This window comes from Alexandromys fortis, unplaced genomic scaffold (assembly GCF_014885135.2).
Source record: "Alexandromys fortis isolate MF-2015 unplaced genomic scaffold, M_Fortis_MF-2015_v1.1 scaffold_348, whole genome shotgun sequence".
Lineage (NCBI taxonomy): Eukaryota > Metazoa > Chordata > Mammalia > Rodentia > Cricetidae > Alexandromys > Alexandromys fortis.
Window position 1 is genome coordinate 184,705 of NW_026068223.1, and position 14,021 is coordinate 198,725.

At 49.4% G+C, this 14,021-nt stretch overlaps 1 protein-coding gene across 2 annotated transcripts; it reads right to left on the reverse strand.

The window, feature by feature from the left end:
- Positions 1-3,207: 3,207 nt before the first annotated feature.
- Krt77 (keratin 77) lies at positions 3,208-12,994 on the reverse strand. Of its 2 annotated transcripts, none has more exons than XM_050130602.1 (9): positions 12,449-12,994; positions 8,617-8,831; positions 7,650-7,710; positions 7,200-7,295; positions 6,200-6,364; positions 4,812-4,937; positions 4,481-4,701; positions 4,101-4,135; positions 3,208-3,257 (listed from the first exon to the last, which is right to left on the reverse strand). In XM_050130602.1, the coding sequence occupies exons 1-9, from the start codon at positions 12,992-12,994 to the stop codon at positions 3,208-3,210; spliced, it is 1,515 nt and encodes a 504-aa protein (XP_049986559.1). The 2 variants fall into 2 exon arrangements, with proteins under 2 accessions (XP_049986559.1, XP_049986558.1); XM_050130601.1 differs by lacking the exon at positions 3,208-3,257 and adding an exon at positions 3,477-3,757.
- Between the last annotated feature and the right edge of the window lie 1,027 nt (positions 12,995-14,021).

Sequence of the window (14,021 nt, forward strand, 5' to 3'; positions counted from 1 at the left end):
GTCCACACCCTCAACCATGTCTAGTGCTCCCAGAAGCTTGGGTTGTTTTACAGTCCTGACTGGTGCTTGGTCTTCCCTGGTGTCTGACCTTATTCTTGCCATTCAACATACAGAGTGGGATTCCTTGCTTTCCTCCGGCCCTCCCACATGCACACTTATGGCAAACTGTGACATGCTTCCATGCACATAGCCCCACCATCCTTCGTGACTTCCCTCAACCTGACAGCTTCATCGCAGCCACACGGCTGGTGTCTCACACGAGATCAAATCTACTGGAGTTCCCACCTGTCCAGGTGGGTCATCAGCAGGGCCAAGCCTCCTTGTCTAGGCAGGCTCTTCAAATCTCCGTAGTTAATAAGCTCTTCTTCCCCTGCCCCAGGCTTCTCTCTGGAACCTCCAGCCATTCCACAAGGACCAGGCTCCTTTTGCCCACCACTACTTCCCTGGTCACTGTTCTCTGCATAGGCTCCTGTCTGTTACCAGTCTTGGCTTTCATAGCTCCCAGAGTGGGCTCCCAACAGAAGAGCCTGAACAGGACTCTTCCTGGTTCTCCTCTTCCTAGTTCCCATAGCTGTCTCAGCCATCACCACGCCCTGTTGACTAACGCGTTCTCCGTGACAGGTAAACTCTGTCAATCATTTTTATTCTCACAGCTGTCTCCCCACCTCTCCCTTGGCTACTGCCCAGGCTTTGGGCTTTTTACTTTAAATATAGAACCTTGTTTCCATATCCTCTTTCTCTTCTTCTGTTGGAACAATTCCTCTGCTCATCTCTCCCTTCCCTAATCTGCTTCCAACAGGCCTACTGCCAAGATAGACTGTCAGGTGTGCCTGGGAATACATCTTACCAATATAGTCTGTGGTCAAAACCAAGTGCATCCCGTATCTGAATTCTATCTATATTCCTTCAATGAACGAGAAGCCAGCTCACAAATCTTATGAGACTCCCTCACACTGACTCTGAAATTCCACATAGGAGGCAGGTATGGACTGATTGACCCCATTTTAAAAACATCTGCATCTTGTTTCCCTTGAAGAATCTCTTTAAATTGCCCTGACCCTTGTCCCTGCTCAGGGAATGGGCCTCTGCTCAGGGAAAGGGCCTCCACTCAGGGAATGGGCCTCCACTCAGGGAACAGGTCTCTGCTCAGGGAATGGGCCTCTGCTCAGGGAATGGGTCTCCACTCAGGGAACAGGTCTCTCTGCTCCTGGTCTCCTAGCTCAGTTTTTTTCCATGACACTACTCCCTCTCACTCACACATTCTCATCCTTCCTTACCTTTTAGCTGCCTGTCCAGAGGACCCTTCCAGGCTCCCTGCCTGCATATCACATGCTTTAACCCCAAGCCCCACACTTTCCAGTCCCCATAAACTAGCTCTGCCCTCCAATGACGCCTGCTGCAGCCCCACGTTCCAGCTCTGGGTCTGCTTGGGTCCTGGGGGTGAAGGAAAGGTCCCGTTCGCACCTGGAGAGCCTGACACACGCGTGCTTTCTCCTCCCTCTGTGCTTCTTTTCCCTTCTAATGTGCCATTTGTGCTTCAGCACCTCAATATTCAGAAACCTGTTCATTCTCCATGGCATCTCAGGGCCTGGGCCACTGCCTGCGGTACAATAATTCACTCCAGTATGATCGCAACCCACACGAAGCCATCATAGGAACTGTACAAATGTTGAGCACTGTGCAGCTGGCTTTTGAATGATTTGGTAAGTGTTGAGAGCTTGGGAGGCTTCTCAAGAGGGTGCACTGCTTGTACAATAAAAAAAAAATATATAGAAGACGATACTCCTTGGGGGCAGTGATGGCACCACAGGAACGTGCTCGCCTAGCAAGTGTGAGGGCCTGAGTTGCTCTTCCAGAAACCACAATATAAAAGCCTGGCATAGGGACACAAACTTGCAATCTTAGCAACAGATTAGGCAGAGATTGGTGTGTATGGCTGTCATTGACCGTTCACCAGACTAGCCTAATTGGCTTGGCAAGTGACAAACCTATAAGAGAACTTATCCCCCTGACCCAGAAAAGAAGACAGACCACACCTGAAGATCAACAGTTGATACCCTCTGGCTCCGTGGGCATATGCCCATGCCTGCACACACACACACACACACACACACACACGCATACACACACACCTGTATACATATATACCTATACTCACACAAGAAAAAAAAATAAGCCTTACCTTCCCAAATTTGAATTAATTTCAAAGAACTGAAGAAATAACAACTCATCTCCTGATCACACAATATACTGAGATCACAGAAAATTTTATTGTAGAAAAAAGCAGAACTGCCAAGCCCTTCAAAGTTCAGCTTCCAACAGGCAATGAAGTCACAAGCATTCCCCAGGGATCCCTACAGAGAAGCCCGGAATTCCAGACAGAATTACAGGCTCAGCAAGCCAGTGAAAGGGTCTCCAGAACTTAGAAGCAAAGCCACATTCCCTCTCTAGTGGCTGTTGATTGGTTGTGCTTTTTTCTTCCTCCCTCCTCGGCACAGTTCAAGGATTTTTTTTTTCAGAGAACTGTAAATTAAATTTTAAATTAGGAGTTCAAGTCTGACAACTGAGAATCAGAGTTCAGAAGAGACTTAGGAGTTCTGAGAGAGAGCATTGGGTTGCCTGCTAAAACCCGGGCCATTTCCAGACTGGCTTAAGGTTGGATCTCTCCCCAACCCAAGGCAACATCTCTCATTCCTCAGGCCCAGGCACCTGGGTAGAGCCGGGCTGCCCTACCGGTGCCCGGTGTTTGGGCAATTCTCAGCACGTCCTTTTGGAACAGCGTTCTTGAAGGAGCTGGCTCCAAATACAGGGGCTGCTGGAAGGGGGAGGGGCAGAAACAGACCGTGACTGTCAATCCCATACCACCCCCACCCACTGCTGAGAACAGCCATTCCTTGGACAAGGGCTCCAGTTCCCATGCTCACTGAACGATCCCTACTTGGGGCTGTTAACCCAGGGGACAAAATATATCAGCAAGGGCATGACCTACAGGTACCGAATCTGAACAACAAACCCACCCTTGCCATCATGGTGAGGGAGCATAAGACTACAGAGCAAGCCTCCTCCCCATGGCCCTTGTCTCAGATGTGCCCCTCGCTAACAATCTTGCCTTGCAATAGGTTTCTGGGAGGGAAGGCCGCTGTGGGTGAGGGGTTATTATTTACTGAGCTACCCAGTTTGAGGAAAAGGGACCTGGGACTGAGGCCCCTAGTGAAGTTGCTCTCCAAGCTCTTTTTCTTCGTTGCTGGACAAGACCCCTGGGGATCAGGACATTGGAGGGACAGAGGAGGGGTGCCGGAGTAAGCATGTGTCTTTAACGAAATAAAGAGGCGGTAAATCTGACCTGCTTCCCCACCTAGAGCGAAGTTACCTGGAAGCTTGCTGAGACCCGTTGGGAAAAGGTAGGTGAGAGAACCCGGGAGGGCGGGGGGGTGGGGGGGGGGAGCGGCAGGAGAGGTACTGAAGCCGCTTTCCCGCTACTCCACCACGCGCCTGCGCGAACTGTGGGTGGAGGTCTGCACTATCTGAGTGCGGGAGGAGCCGCCGCTCCGGCCGCCGCCGCCACCGCTGTATTTGCTGCTGCTTTTGCTGCTCGAGCCGTAGCTCCCGCCGCCCCCGCGGGAGCCTGCTCCTCCTCCGTAACCGCCGCTGCCCCCGCGGGAGCTGCTGCCGTATCCACCGCCGTAACCGCCTGAACCCCCGCCGCTGCCGCCACCGTAGCTGCCGCCGCCTACAGTCACCTGACTGCTCTGCACAGCTGTACCAGGGAGGGACAGACGCACAAGGGTCAGAAGGACTGGCAGGGGGACCCAGCGGCACCTGGTGACCTCCTCTTTGAAAACAGACTCATTGGAAGTCACTGCGCACTTCCAAAGGATGTAGGCCTTCGTTTAAGTGTGTCACCTCTGTTTAGAGACAAGGCCTCCGTGCTCAGCTTTTATTGGATACATCTCCTAATGATAGCTAACCAGTGCTGTCAAGTATCCCAAGCAAGAAAAGCAAGCCTTTCTCACTATGGTGTTCCTTGTATGAGACTAGAAAACAAAGCCAACCCGGCCCAGCCCATCCAGCCTCCATCCCGGACTGACGCTGCTACTTACAGATGCTCACTTGACTCTGCAGCTCCCCCGACATCCTGTGAAATGAAAGCAGGGCCATCAGCCATAGGAGCAGAGATGCTGATGTAGGGGTAGAGTAGAACTGTCCCTGAGCCCTTTCATGAAGTCTTAAAGCATTTGTGGGTCACACCTGGCTGCACCTATCTTAGGCTGGAGTACAGGAGATTGGTGCTTGGGAGAAGGGGTGGGTAACAATGGCTTCTCCCCTACCCTTCTAACCTATACACCCTAACTTGCATCTTTCCGCTCACCTTGAACCACCAATCTTTCTGGGAACACCTGGAAAAGCCTTTCTTCATTCTCATTGGTCCATGGGTACATTCATATCTTTGGCCCAGGGCACATGGCTACTGTACACCCACCTGCTCTCCTCGCCCTCCAGCAGCTGGCGGTAGGTGGCGATCTCCACATCCAAGGACAGCTTGGCCCCCAGCATTGCCTGGTAGTCTCTCAGCAGCCTGGCCAGCTCCTCCTTAGACTGTTGGAGAGCCTCGTCCATGTCTTGCAGCTTTTGCTTTGCATCCTGGAGAGCCCTTTCTCCTCTCTCCTCTGCATCGGAAATGGATCCGTGCATCTGTTCGATCTATATCAGAGACAAGTGGAGTACCACGGATGTATTGAGCCCCTGGAATCTGACCTTGACCTTATGGGAGGTGGCATGTCTGGTGAGCCCACCATGAGCACCCACCCCACCTGCTTCTTGACGCTGTTGATCTCTGCCTGCAGCCTCTGGATGTTGCGGTTGAGCTCTGAGATCTCCATCTTGCTGTTCTTCAGGTCATCTCCATGTTTCCCGGCTGTGATCTGCAGTTCCTGGTACTATAGGTCAGAGGCAGCACCATGGTCAGCACCTACGGTTTTCTATGGTCTCCCTGAGAAAGCTCTGGGCCGCTCTCTCTTGGAGTAAGGTCATCCACCCCAAACCTCCCTCAGCTGAGGAACAAAAAGACATGTGTAGGCACAGTACGTGCATACACACACACACACACACACACACACACACACACACACACACACTCATGCGAGCGCGTGCGCGCACATTCACACACCACTATAGCAAACCTCCCTCCTCCCTGATTTACACCAGTCTCTGGGCGGTCTTCTCCTCTTCCATTCAGACAACCCTGTTTCTTAATGCCCATCACAGCCTTTTTCACACACCTAAGCCTTCACACCATCCTTACCCATGCCGGACCCTCTGACTCTGTCCCACCCCCATATTCCTTGTCCCATTTCCAGAGTGATTCTCCTAGCAGGTAGGAACTGCTGGCCTCAGAAGTCCTCAGAGGACCCACAGTCATTATTTTCTCTCTCCTGTGCCAGCATTGCTTCATCAACCAGACTACACACAGGGCGTCCTCAGGAAGAGCTGATGAGAAAATGTGCATTCTGACACAATTCTCCTTCCCCAGGTCAGTGACAAAATCCACTGTATCCCACAACATCTGCTTCCAGATTGTGGGACAGAGGTCAGCGACCCTAGAGTTGGCTTCAAAATCTACAAAGCAGACAACCACATCCTGCTTACTCAGAATTCAATGGCTGAGCTGCCTGCCTTTGTTCCTCCAACTAGAGTCTTAACCATTCAGAAACATGCATTCATACCCAGGAGGTAACAGAAAATATGCCCAATGGCATGCAACAAGTGTTCACCTTGTAAGTTCTCATACTGTTAAGAAAGTTGTAGAATGCTTAGAGCCACAGAAAGCCATTTCTAAGTAATATATAAAATAGAAAACAAAAAAGATAGTATTATGAAAAATATAAACAACAAACGTTGTGATGGTTAAAGAACACGTTTGTAATTTGCACTCCTGGGTCTAGTTATGGTTAATGGCAGCTATTATTACAAGGCTTGGGAGAATTAGGCGGCATGGCACCTATGAGTATGAACTAAAAATAAATAACTGAAACAGGCAGGAACTAACCACACGCATTCAGAGTAGTGAGAAGAGAAGGGTAATCCTTGGCCAATTATCGGAAGTCTTTACCACTGGCATGTTACACGTTAAAGTCAGAGGCAATATCAGTTTGGGGAGTTTCTGTTTATTTGGGGGTGCAAACTCAGATCCCAAGTTTACCTTGGTCTGGTACAGTGCCTCGGCCTCATCCTTGCTCTTCTGTGCGATCAGCTCATATTGGACTCGCACCGCATCGATGATGCTGTCCAGGTCCAGGGAGCGATTGTTGTCCATCGACAAGATGACATTGGTGTCACTGATGTGTGTCTGCATCTGGGACAGCTCCTGTGAAGCAGAGCATAGTTCACTCCTTCCACCCTTCCCTAGAGCCTCAGTTGCCCCCTGGGCAACTGCCTGGGGAAGCCGGAATCTGAGCTACAAGGGCCTCTTATAAGCAATGAAACATAAATGAAAGGTCTTACGTGTCTCAAGTCAAGTGATGGGGCCCAGACATCTTGGGAGGAGGAAGCAACCCCGTGACCCGCTCTCCATCATGCCTCCTGTACTCACTGCCCCAGCCTTGCTCTGACTTCACCACCTTTTCGACACAGGTCTTTGAAAGACACAGCTTCTCCTTGTAGCCCTAAGAGCTCTCAACGACAGCAGAAGGGACTCCAATCTGGAGTCACCTGACTAGCAGCTTGACGAAGCAAATAACTGGATCTCAGTTCATGCACTCTTCTGTTGAATGGGCAGCTCCACAAGCAGAGCTTCTGACAAAACACTCAGCTGGGAGCGTGAATCCCCACGTTAGACACAGGTCATAGGTGGACCTGGGGAACATACTCCTGCTCCCCTCCAGTTTGCCTTTTCCACAAAATCCCTCCTGTCATTTTCTTCAGGGTTCTCCCGAAGCCCGATGGACTTCCCACAGAGCGTGAAGACCTGCTTGCTACCCTCGTGTCCCAGGTGACCAGAGACCATGAAGCAAGAAACCACTTCACCCTCACCTACTCGAGATTCTCGCTGCCCACCCACATCCCCACTGCCCCAACCAGAACCTTGAAGTTCAGGGAATGGCTGCCCAACGTGAAGACCTGGATTCCTGGTGAGATGAGCCTTCTCCAGCTCTTATGGGGTGTGGGAAAAGAAAGGGGCTTCTCCTCAGGACTGAACTCACCGTATCAAATAGATATTTCAGGAAGTTGACCTCCCCATACAGCGTGTCCACTTTGGACTGCAGGTCTGATTTGCCCATGAAAGCAGCATCCACATCCTGAGTGACGAAAATGTTTGACTTCATTACCCAAGCATTGCCTGCCACCAGCTTCATGTCTGGCCTAAGGCCACTGTCAAATGTTCTCTGGGTTTAGTTCCTGGCTAAAAATGTTATCACTTCACTCAAATCAGGGTCCTAGAAAGAGGCACAACCTCTACCATGATTCAGCCACATCAGCTCTTCAGATCCCAAAGCAGAGTCCTTCTGGCTTCCTTTCTCTGTAAAAGCCCTGCAGTTGGGCAGAGTACGTGCCCATGCTGGCCCAAGGGTCACCCTGTCCACAGCACAGAGCATTCCCAGGGCTTCTCTCCTACCCAATCCTCAGCTCCCTGAGGACCCCCTTTCCATTACCTTCTTCATAACAACAAAGTCGTTCTCAGCATTGGTCCGCTTGTTGATTTCATCCTCATACCTGTGGTGGAGGCAAGAAGCAGGCTGAGAGCCAACTTCAGCCCTCTGAGGGTCAGCCTCCCAGCAGAAAACCCAAGCCCCCACCATCCTGAACTCAGCCCTGCTCCAGCACTGCTGACGGATGACTGGCCGTCCAAATCCTCCTGGCCAACACTAACTACAGAACACAACATGAAAAACTTGGAGACACAGAATGTCCCCAAATATACATTTGTTCTGATGTTACAATGTTATAAATGTTTACCTCAAGTTTTTTCAATAAAATCATAAAGTAATAACCACTTTGACCAAATCTTTTAAGAGAAAAATATTTCACCTATAGTTCTGCCCCCAATATGAGTTTTATTTTTCCCTGGGGACTCAGACATATGTTACCCTCCAGTACCCAAGCATGGCCCTTGAGGTGGGAGACTGTAGAAAGGCCCCTTAGGACTAACAGTTGCTCATGAAAGTCACCCCTACCGTTGCCGCTGTTAACTATTAAGTATCATTTCATCTCAACTAGTGTGTCTCAGTGTGGTCCCCAGTCCACCAGCATTGGCTTCACACATATACTCTGACTGCATCCCAGACTCACTCAATCAGAACCACTGGGTGGGACATAGATTCAGACACAACATGAGGCAAGCTTAAGTTTAAGAACCACAGAGCTATTCCATCCAGTATGCAAAAAGAAGGGGACTCTCCAGACAGAGAGATGAACTTGTAGGCAGGGCTCACTCATCACCTGCCTTTCCCTGCTCAGTGTAACTGTCAGCTAGCTGCCACTGACATCCCACCAGGACTGTCACATGTAAAACGTCATCCCCTGCAATTATACACTGCAGAACCACATGAGCCCCCTGGTTCCACTGCAGCAAAAGGACCCTGACTTGCCCCTTGGTCCCTCCCCCACCTGGATCCTTACTTGCTTTTGTAGTCCTCCACGACATCTTGCATGCTCCTGATCTCCAAGTTTTGGCGAGACCGCTCAGAGTTCAGAAAATCCACCTGCCTCTGCAGTTGGCTGATGTAACTCTCGAAAATGGGCTCCAAGCTGCTGGTTCGAGTCGTGGTGTTCACCTGCTGCAGCAGCTCCCATTTTGTCTGTAGCACCTGGTTCTGCTGCTCCAGGAAGCGCACCTAAAAAGCAAGGTCCCCAGGATACCCCAGACCATGAGCCTGAACAGCCTTCTCCATGGGAAGAGCTATCCATGGCCTTGCAGCCCACTCAAACCTCAAAAGTTCAGGATGGGCCTTCAGGCCATCAGGGGAGGTAAACGGTTTCTTATGTTGCCTCCAGCCAGTTTCATTGAGATGCACCCCCTGACACAACAAAACTTTCAGCCCACACTCAATTTATCCATGCCAAAATGAGCATTTGTCATTTCCTTTGTCTTTACGAGTGGAGCGTGGCTCATGTGACTGAGAACTAGAAGGCAGAAGAAGCAGTCTTTTAGTATCCCGGGCAAGCTTGGGTGGGTGCCCCCTGAATCCACTACCATCTTTGCTCCCTGCAACTGTGGTTTTCAAGACAGCAACCTCATTTAAATGCTATTATAATCCAGGTAGAATTTACTAAAATAAGTGCTTCCACTTTTTAAAGTCCCACAATGCATTCACACGTCCCAAGTAAGAGCTTTGGGCTGACATATTTCAAAAATGCCTAGATTGCTATTTTTTTTGCTAGCCGAGGAAATAGAGCATCGACGTGGCCCTACTCATCACTCCTCCCTGTGGGAACAAAGATTGTACATAGAGTGGCTGACGGCATAGATCAAGAGCATGGATACTTTGTCCTTCATGTCACAAAACCCAGTTTTCACTGTTCCCTGCCGGTTGCCCAAAGGTGGAGCTTCCTGTGCCATGCATTGATAAAGACAGCTGTGCCAACTGTGTGCTTCCCTCAGGGACTCTGTGTGTGTGTGTGCGCACACACAAATTCTCACACATTTGTGAGAGATGTGTGCATCATACATCTGTATATAGATTTTACATGCACAAATATTCACAGTCACACAGACAGGTATAATCACATATATTCACATTCATGTGCACACATTTACATACTCGCTTCTACACAAACACATTCCCACATAAATAAGTTTATAAACATATCCATTCATATATACACATTAAGAGAGAGATCTCTATGAAAGGGAGGGGAACCAGAACAGCCCTTTGCAGACACTGTCCTAAGATGGGGCGCTATAAGCCACCCAGAATTCCCAGGCCCCTGAGACTCCGCCTGTCTGAGGGACCAGCTCTTGCCAGATCTCCTTGGATTCTGCTTCTAATCAGAAGAATGTGTGCAGAGAACATTGTCTCTCAGGCTTGCCTTGGCTGTATCACAGCAAGGGATTGGAGCAAGCAGTTCTCAGATGCCCCATGTCAGCGCAGCTCGTAACCCCATGAGGAATTCCTGCCACTATCTATTTCTGTTCTGTGGCGACACCCCAGAGAGTGGGAAGGTCAGTTACTCCATTACAGCTGCATGTTTGGTGACAGTGGCACAGTGGGTATGGGCCTTCTCAGACTGTGACTTTTATGCCAAAGGAGGACTTATGAAGGAGAGAGGGTGCTGTCCTTTCAAGGGATGGCTCTACCATGCTGTTGAGAATAGGCCAGGCTGTGCAGATGGGAAACCAGGGGCCAGCCTGAGAAATTACAGTAATAAAAGCTTGTTTTTGTCCAGGCTGGAGGCCACCTGACTGATGGTCATCAAGGCCAGCTCCAAAGGAGAACAGGAAGCCATCTCCTGCACCTTGGTACCCTGCTGTAAAACTAAACAGGCCTTTGTTGATGGCAGGAGCCTTGATCCAGCAAAAATCCCAAATTAATTCCCAGAAATCTGTGGTCCTTTGTTGATGCCAGTTTTCCCTGTTCCCCCTTCAGCAACCTTGGCCTCCTGGCAGCATCTCCCTCACTATTAAGTTCTTGCTCCAGGCAAACCTTCCGGCCTCTGCCTGTACTCAGGCACCATGGTGTCCAAATTGGTTTCACTTCCAGAGTGAACACCCTGGGGCTGTCCATGGCCCTCCTCCATGCCCTCCTCCTGCTCACAAACCACTTCAGCTCCAACACTTGCCCTGATTGCTGGAAGTGGTCATTGTACCTCCCTCTGCAAGTGTCAAAAGGAAGATTTTTACTCCTCAGAGACCTGAACATGAGGCAAACCTAATCAGTGAACTGGGGTAAAGGACTTCAAAGTGGCCCTCGGTTGGCCTCAGGTGATGTACAAAGGACAACTCAGACAGAATGCCCCGTTAGCTTCTGGAGAGACCTGCCACCAGGACATTTACTGAAGCCCATAACAGCTTCCCAGTTGTTGCTGTCTGTCCCTCTATTATATCACCACCTCTCTCCTTCCTGTAACTTTCTCAGAAATTGTGACATTTGACATTCCCTGGAAGGATCACACTTGTCACGTTTCCTTGCTACATGGACATTCTTTCTGCTGTGCTTGGCTCTCCTTTCACTTTCAAGACCGAGGTGAGACCTGGGATCTCTCAGTGAAGCACTCCCAGTGTCCAGCATGGCACAACTCATGGCACCTTCAGGATACCATGACCCAAAGGCTGCCACACATACTAACACATCTCCTATAAACTGTCCCAGTTCTCTGCCATTCAGCTTGGGGGCTCCCTGTAGCTTCTGTGTATGGTGGCATGCAGTAAACCTAATAAAATATTTGTGAAATGAATAGGAGTGGGACAAATGGACAGGTAGACTGACAGACAGACAAGTGAATGGGTGGATTGATAAGCATTTGAGTGCATAGCAGGGAATGGGTGCAGGCATGAGTGTTGGGTAGAAGCATGGGTAGGTGATATTTATTGTGGATGATAGATGATGGGTGGGTGAGTGGATATTTAGGTGAATGAATACAAATGAATGGATGGATGGATGGATGAAGATGAGTGGATGGGTGGACATATTAGATGGATGTATGAATACATGGTGTAAATAAGTAGATAGATATAGATAGGTGGGCAGACAAATAAATAGATGAAGATAGATAGATGAAGGGAGATGAATGGATGCGAATAAATGGATGGGTGATGGGTGAATGTGTGTGCCTAAGAGGATAAGGGGATGAATAGATTGGGTGGATAAGTAGATAAATGGATGATGTATGTGGATAAGCAGATGGATGCATGGGTGGATGGATGCACAGATGGATAGATAGATGGATGGGTGCATGGATGGATGGGTGCATGGATGCATGAATGGATGTAGTTCAGTTGGTCGGTGGGTGGGTGCATGGATGGGTGGGTGCTTGGATGCATGAATGGATGGAGTTGAGTTGGTGGGTGGGTGCATGGATGGTGGATGGATGGTGTGGTTGAGTTGGTGGGTGGGTGGACAGATACGTGTGTATGGATGGTGAGTAGGATGGATGCTGAGGCGGGCGATTAAATGAGTGAACGGGTGTCTAGGAACACAGATGAATGGAACGTGGGTAATGATGACTGAGAGCGAGATTGTTATCATGTGTACCTGTTGGGTATCACCACACCTCTTATCTGCTTTCCTACTAAAAGGGAAAGATAAAATGCAGCCTGAGAAGCCTACATTAAATATTATCTATGTAAAAGCCTCAGTCAATGGCTTTCTTGGGGTCCCAGACCACACAGAATGGAGGGACTGCCACCAACAAAGTGAAGCAGCTCTGCAGCATCAGCACTATGGCAGAGTGTGAGGCCCTCTCGGCCACTTGGATGCTGACCAAGGACTCTATCTACCCCTAAGGTACTTACCTTGTCGATGAAGGAGGCAAACTTGTTGTTGAGCGTCTTGATCTGCTCACGCTCCTGGTTCTTGACCCTCTGAATTTCAGGGTCTACCTCCAGGTGTAGGGGTTCCAGGAGGCTCTGGTTAATAGTCACCTCATGGATACCCCCAGGAGGAAAAGATGGACCGAATCCACCAAACCCACCAAATCCAGCACCAAATCCAGCACCCCCAAAGCCACCTCCAAATCTGCCACCACCATAGCCACCGCCTCCAAAGCCACCACCCCCAAAACTTCTTCCTGCTCCAAATCCTCCTGTTCCTCCCCCTAGGCAGAAACTACTGGCGCTTCTCCCTACTAGGCACCCAAAGATGCTTTTACTACCGCCCAGATTGTAGAGACTCCGGGAGCTAAACCCCCCTCCATAACCACCGCCACTGCACCTCCCGCGTGACTGGCACACAGATCCCACAACCTGTCGCCCACCGCCAAAGCCTGAGGAGGACCTGCTGCTGTAGCCCCTCCTGCTCCTCGAGCTAAAGGCAGACTGAGAGCTAAACCTGTGACTCATGGTTGCTAGGGCAACCAGAGGTGGAAAGCAAGGGCCCAACTGGAAGGAGGCAGAAAGCAGGAGGGAAGGAGCTGTGTCTCCCTTGCAAAGGCTTTGGCTCAGTCCCTATATATACACACACCTGCTGGGCTGGGTGACTGGGAGGGGAATATTTGCCAGCTCCATCTGCTTAAAAACTTCACACCTATCTGTTGCTGAAATTACACTGCAGACAAACTCCCCCAACTTGATCATTTATCATTTATCTCTTACTGTGGAGATATCGAAGGGCAGCAATCTCTCAGGATCTCAGTGTTGGAAACTCCTGTGGAGTTTCTCCTCAAATCTCACACTGATCTTTTCCTACGAAACACGCTGAGTTGTTTGTTTTGGGGTGTGCCTGAGAGATCTGGGATAAAACTACAGAATGTCTAGTGACCTTGGGACACAGCTGGGACGAGAGTGGAGACACTCGCTTCAACAGGGCTGTCCCTGTCCGCAAAAGCTGGTTTTGTTTTCCATCGTTTTCATGTGTCAACAAAATATTTTGTGAGCATCTCCCTGTGATATCTCCTAGACTCAAAGGCAAACTATCCCAAACTATCTTCTTCTCTTCTAGTATTTCTAAACTGACACTGGCAATATTTTAGGGGGAAAAAAGGAGTAGTTATCCTTTAAGGGATATGTAAAGACCACAGTTTTTTATTTTATTGTTTTTAATAATATATTTTTCTCCACTCTTCCCTTCCTCTCCCCTCCCCTTCCCATGGTCCCCATTGTCCCAATTTGCTCAGGAGGTCTTGTCTTTTTCTATGTTCTATGTAGATTAGATCCATGTATGCCTCTCTTAGGGTCCTCATTGTTGTCTAGCTTCTCTGAGATTGTGAATTATAGCCTGATTTTTTCTTTGCTTTATGTCTAAAAACCACTTATGAGTGAGTACATAAGATAATTGTCTTTCTGGGTCTGGGTTACCTCACTCAATATGTTTTCTAGCTCCATCCATTTTCCTGAAAATTTCAAGATGTTATTTTTTTCTGCTGTGTAG

Excerpts from the sequence above, each read along its gene's own strand:
- Krt77 (XM_050130601.1), bottom strand. The coding sequence starts at position 12,994 with ATGAGTCACAGGTTTAGCTCTCAGTCTGCCTTTAGCTCGAGGAGCAGG. Across the intron at positions 7,296-7,649 it reads ACTTTGTTGTTATGAAGAAG|GATGTGGATGCTGCTTTCAT; the intron begins GTAATGGAAAGG and ends TTCGTCACTCAG. Across the intron at positions 4,136-4,480 it reads CTGGAGGGCGAGGAGAGCAG|GATGTCGGGGGAGCTGCAGA; the intron begins GTGGGTGTACAG and ends TTCATTTCACAG.